The sequence below is a fragment of the Clupea harengus genome, chromosome 16 (assembly GCF_900700415.2).
Source record: "Clupea harengus chromosome 16, Ch_v2.0.2, whole genome shotgun sequence".
NCBI classification, from domain to species: Eukaryota; Metazoa; Chordata; class Actinopteri; order Clupeiformes; family Clupeidae; genus Clupea; species Clupea harengus.
The window spans coordinates 27,587,091-27,593,319 of NC_045167.1; the positions used below are offsets into that span (position 1 = coordinate 27,587,091).

The following is a 6,229-nucleotide window of genomic DNA, read 5'->3' on the forward strand; positions in this document are numbered from 1 at the left end:
GCCAGTGCCCCCCCCCCCCCAGGCCTGACTCCTACAGGACACATTATGTATTACACTCAGGGGGGTCTTATTGTAGGATGGCAGCTGATACTTCATGGTTACACACACACACACACACACACACACACACACAGACACACACACAGACACACACACACACACACAGTGCAAAGAAGTGGAATGAATGCTAGTCTTCGCTGTGTGTTGGTCTTAGCCTGAGTTTAAAGTTAGTCTGAAAAGGTAAGGTTAGGGGGATGGTTTACACACACCACACACACACACGCAAAGGTAAGGTTAGGGCTAACCCTGTCCCTGTCCCTGACCCTGTCCCTAACCCTGTCCCTGTCCCTGTCCCTGTCCCTGTCCCTGTCCCTGTCCCTGACCCTGACCCTGTCCCTAACCCTGTCCCTGTCCCTGACCCTACAACCCTGTCCCTGTCCCTGTCCCTAACCCTAACCCTATAACCCTGTCCCTAACCCTATAACCCTATAACCCTATAACCCTGTCCCTGTCCCTGTCCCTGTCCCTAAACCTAAACCTATAACCCTGTCCCTGTCCCTGTCCCTAAACCTATAACCCTGTCCCTGTCCCTGTCCCTGTCCCTGACCCTGTCTCTAACCCTGTCTCTGTTCCTGTCCCTGTCCCTGTCCCTAACCCTATAACCCTGTCCCTGTCTCTGTCCCTGTCCCTGTCCCTGTCCCTCAAAGCTCCTGCTTGGAATGACCTCCAGTACCTTGGAAATGTCCCTGTCCTGATAAACACAATGCTTCATTTGTCCAGTATTTCTGTGCACATTTTGAATGCATACATTTAGTATCCACAGGAGTGAAAACATCATAATACTAAATCCATTTTCAAATGGAAACCCTCTACCCTACCCCCCTTAGGGCAAAGTTTAACCCGAACATAGAAAGGATAAAGGCAAGCTCGTCATCTTAGCAACAGTGCATGTCATTGTTTCCCTAGTTACTACGATGCATTCACATGTCATTGTTTCCCCGGTTACTACGATGCATTCACACAAATTTGGAAAACGAGTACAGTTCCGCAGAGATCATGAGGTCATGAGGCCCCAGGAGTGGGAGGATGACTCAGGGGTCATGAGGTCATGAGGCCCCAGGAGTGGGAGGATGACTCAGAGGTCATGAGGTCATGAGGCCCCAGGAGTGGGAGGATGACTCAGAGGTCATGAGGTCATGAGGCCCCAGGAGTGGGAGGATGCCTCAGAGGTCATGAGGTCAGAGGTCAGTCTTGGGTTAGGGTCTCTAAACAAACATTCCAAAGTCAAATTTCCAAGATCATGTTAATCTACCAAAACCTTCCCCTGAGTTTCAAAGATAAGATAGGGACAGGGTTAATCAGGGTTCATCAGGTTCATTAAGGTTCATTAGGGTTCATTAGGGTTCATTAAGGACAGGGCTCATTAGGATCAGGGTTAGGATTCATTTCAAAGATAGTTGTTTTTTATTTTTCTCTAATGTGAATCTGAATTGCTTCATAGTATACAATAATATATTTGTCATTTTTATTAAATTAGCAGACCAACATAATATAACAAAATATAACAGAATTAAATAACAGAATCATTTTTGTGACATATATCACTTTTGTTGAGTCTTCTAAAATTAGAGTGAGAAACTTTAAAATTTGCATTGTACATGAAAAACATTATTTCACAGCGATGCCTGGGGGGTCAGGGGGGTCAGAGGGGTCAGGGGGGTCAGGGGTCAGGGGGTCAGGGTTAGTTAGTGGGTTAGTGATGTCTGGGAGGTCAGGGGTCAGAGGGGTCAGGGTTAGTTAGTGATGTCTGGGGGGTCAGGGTTCAGGGGTCAGGGTTAGTGATGTCAGAGGGGTCAGAGGGGTCAGGGTTAGTGATGTCTCGGGGGGTGGGGGGGTATTTTCACATGGAAAGTGCCAAACCTCCTGCTGCTGTACAGTTAATGTTAGGTTTAGGGAAAACATACCAATAATCAATAATCAATCATCTATATACATAATATGTCTATAGCATAACAATAATCTGTTCCTCCAAAGCTTGAAAACCTGTTGCCTGCGTTAGGCTTACGGTTAAAACTAGGTTCAGGGCAAACCGTCATGCTAATCTGATAACCGCTATCTAGTCAGGTGAGGTGAGGTGAGCTGCTGGTCATGCTAAAGGGGAGCGCAGATCTCCCCCGCTCTTTCCCATGGGACCATCTGGACTTTAAGGGTCACCCCCTGAGTCCCCTTCTCTTTCCCAAGGGACCATCTGTACTTTAAGGGTCACCCCCTGAGTCACGCCCAAATCCTAACCCTGAGGGTTCCAACACACGGAAGAGTGTGTTAGAGGGAGGAGAGGGGAAAGGCAGTTTGAGTCTAGGGTCAGGGTTAGGGTTAGGGTTAGGGTCAGGGTCAGGGTTAGGGTCAGGGTTAGGGTCAGGGGTTGAGGTCAATGTTAGGGTTAGGGGTTAAAGTAACTGATGAGGAGAGGGTAAAGGCAGTTTGAGACTGGCAGGGCCAAGGGGGGAGCCATCCATACCCCCGATACACACCCGGGAGGTTAGGGTTAGGGTTAGGGTTAGGGTTGGGGTCAGGGGTTAAAGTCACCTGGGAGGTTAGGGTTAGGGTTGGGGTCAGGGGTTAAGGTCAAGGTCACCCGGGAGGTTAGGGTTGGGGCTGGGGTTGGGGTTGGCCACTAGGGGGAGTGTGTGATGTGTTTCAGTGGGGCAGTGTGAGTGGTGTGACATGGCATGACGTGTTGTCAGCTGGGCTGTGGGGGATATTATGGGATGGCGTGACAGCGAGAGCTCTCACACACCGATTTCAAAGGTCAGCTCTCACAGACCGAAGTCGAAGCTCAGGTCACTCTTGCCCATCTTCTGCCGGTACACAGCGTCAAACTTGTCGTTCATCGTCACGGTGAAGACGTCTTTCCACAAACCCACGCGGTCTGCAGACACACAAAACACACACATTTGGTTCAGACCAGTGACCTCTGTCAGTGTCTCTGTGTCAGTGAGAGTTTAATGTGTCAGTAGTGTGTGTGTGTGTGTCAGTAGTGAGTGTGTGTGTGTCAGTAGTGAGTGTGTGTGTGTGTGTGTGTGTGTGTGTCAGTAGTGAGTGTGTGTGTGTGTGTGTGTCAGTAGTGAGTGTGTGTGTGTGTGTGTGTGAGTGCGTGTGTGTGTGTGTGTCAGTAGTGAGTGTGTGTGTCAGTAGTGAGTGTGTGTGTTTGAGTGTGTGTGTGTGTGAGTGTGTGTGTGTCAGTAGTGAGAGTGTGTGTGTGTGTGTGTCAGTAGTGAGTGTGTGTCAGTAGTAAGTGTGTGTGTCAGTAGTGAGTGTGTGTGTGTGTGTGTGTGTGTGTGTGTGTGTGTGTCAGGTTTGTAGTGGGTTTCGTGGTGTTGGGAGACTTCTGAAGTTGTTTGTGTTGTTTGTCAAGAACAAACAAGAAAATTACAAACATTGGACCTCATTCTCGATCATTTTTTTAAGTGTCTTCTTAAATATCTTGTTACGAACTTCGAAAGACCAACTTAAGAAAATATCTCCACCGGACTTATGAACGCCTGTGTAGCTGACCCTGATGGATCAGCTGACAAGATATGGCCTTAGATGATGGACATTTAAATTGCATAGATTGATGAATCATTTTATTTGTTGTGCAAAGTTAATATCCATTTGCTGGTGGTTAAAGGAATTTGTGCGTTAGTCTGGTGACCCTTTGTGTCATGTGACCTTACCTGGTTATATGACCTGGAAGGGCAAGGGCAAATCGGACTTGAAAGACTGAGAGAACACGCACTAATTAAGTTCTCAATCAAATCTACTGCTGGTTTCCAGGCGAACACGGTAATGCATTTACGTATCTGTACTATGTTTTAAATGGAATATGTATATTTGTTTGTGATGCTATGTGTAAACTTTGGGTTTGTTTGTTTTGTTGATTGTTTGTTTGTCTGTCTGTCTAGTTTTCACGGTGTTCCAGACAATAAATGAGAAGAGTTGGACATCAGTATGAAGCGTGGAGTCATGTTTATTAGTTATAACCAGCGGGTAGTTACAGTGAAAACGTGCCTGAAGGAGGAACGCATTGCTGTGTGAGGACGGCTGGATTTAACGTGCCTCTCTGCGTCGCTCCTCCTGGATCTTCGTGCTCGGCCTGGCTGAATTCCGGGAACCAGGCCATCAACGCCCGATTGTGTTCCAAAGTGGATTGCGGACTTCGTCTCGCGCCTTTCCATTCCTTGTGGATTATTGCAGGTTCGGTGTGCCGCTTTGCTACGTTTCCCGTGGGGACAATCTTCATCGTCTGCATCTTTCCTCACTGGATACCACGTTCACCATTCGTGGTCCATCGTCACGATTTCGGCCTGCAGTTCGAGCATCTAGCTACAGGTGGTGTTGCCATGTGTATTCCAGGTCAGACTGTACAGTAACATGCTACATTGATATATGATAGATACTTCAAAGTTTCATTCCTAAAGACGTTCAGAACCGAGAAAACAATTCCATACATTCTATGCTGGTATGCTATGTTATAAATGCTCATAATTTAAAGAGTTGGTAACATTTATGTGCATTTATTTTTATTTAAGAGACCTTTGACTGTATATTGTTTAATCTAAGCATATTATTTGATCTGAGAGTGCTGCCTTTCTGAATGCTCAGTTGTCATTGAAAGTGTTTAAAATACACTCTAAATTCTAAAATAGCCCTGATTGCAAAATGTCAGTGGAATTTGAAGCATCATTTAAGGGTGATGAATTAACTAGGCAGAATGACTCTCCATTAGAAACTGAACAAGGAGCCATCGGTGGGATTACACCAGAAAATGAGAATATTGAGGGTGTTGTGAGGGATCGCCATGCATCATGCACCTCGTGCACGGAGAGATCTGAAGAAAGGCAAAGAGAGCTTAATTCTGCTTTACCAAAAATCAATGAAACAAGAAAATCTGTTCGTGACAAACGCTTAACGTCAAAGATGCAGGAGTTAAAAGAGCAAGAACTTGCCCAAAGGGAAAGGAAATTTAAGTATGCATATGAGAAATGGAAGACTCATGTCCGAGATGTGCGTTCAAGGTTAAAGCATAAATGCTCAGAGGCTGAGCTGTATGATATGATGGATACTGTTGAGAAACAAGAATCTGTACTGAAAGAGATATATGATAACATGCGATGCCAAGCCCCACCAAACCAAGAAATAAGGAGAAATGTTGACACATGTGTAGCTGTGACTGCAGAGCTACTCAAACTGATGAAGGTTCGCTCAGTTGAAGATGAGCTAAACTTTGATCCGGAGGCAGAGAAGGCAAGATTACGCTTGCTGCTTGACAATGAATATGCTAAGTCCATATATGGATCTACAGCTTCCAGGGCCACTGGTGTTAGTCGTCACTCAAAGGCTCTTTCAGAGTCTGCAAGTATTTCAGTTAAAAGAGCCGAGATTGCTGCACAATTGGCAGCAAAGAAAGCTGAAGCTGAAATAGAGGCTGAAATAGAGGTACAACGGCAGCATCTGAAGAAGCTTGAACATCGTAGAGACATTGAGGTGATGGAAGCACAGCTAAAAGTGTACACGGAGGAGGAATCGAGAGAAAAATGTGTGCAGTGTAGTCAAGCATGCAGCAACATAATTGCTCCCAGTCCACCTGTAAATAACACATTATGTCTGAAGGGGCAAGGCACAATAAATGAGACATCCCTTGCGCAAGCGCTACAAGAGTCAATGGCTTTAACACGACTGCCTGTTCCAGAGCCCTCCATATTCTCTGGGGACCCGCTGAAGTTCATAGAATGGAGCACAAGCTTCAAGGCCCTCATAGAGAGACGGTGCTTGAATTCGACCGATAGACTGTTCTACTTGCAAAAGTATATAAGTGGTGATGCAAAGTCTGCTTTGGAAGGCAGCTTCTACCGAAAGGATGAACAGGCCTATCAGGAGGCATGGGAAAAGTTGAACACAAGATACGGTCACTCATTCGTGGTGCAACGTGCCTTCAGAGAAAAGCTTAACAGATGGCCAAAAATCGGTGCAAAGGAGTATGTGAAGTTAAGAGAATTCAGTGACTTCTTGCAGTCATGTAGCGATGCCTCATGTTAAAGGCCTTCAAGTATTGAATGATTGCGAGGAGAATCAAAGGATGCTGGTCAAACTTCCCGACTGGGTGACAAGTAGATGGAACCGCTATGTGTCTGAACAGTTAGACCAGGCCAAAGACTATCCAGGCTTTGGCGAGTTTGCAACGTTTATC

At 46.1% G+C, this 6,229-nt stretch overlaps 1 protein-coding gene across 2 annotated transcripts in view; it reads right to left on the minus strand.

Annotated features, from left to right (window-relative positions):
- Positions 1–1,445: 1,445 nt before the first annotated feature.
- Positions 1,446–6,229, minus strand: part of sult4a1 (sulfotransferase family 4A, member 1) — an 18,367-nt gene continuing 13,583 nt past the window's right edge. The window contains exon 7 of one of the 2 annotated variants that reach the window (XM_031582779.2): positions 1,446–2,929. In XM_031582779.2, the coding sequence (XP_031438639.1) occupies positions 2,817–2,929 (113 nt within the window). In that variant the 3' untranslated portion in view covers positions 1,446–2,816. The remainder of the gene's footprint in view (positions 2,930–6,229) is intronic. The other variant, XM_031582780.2, reaches the window with a different exon arrangement.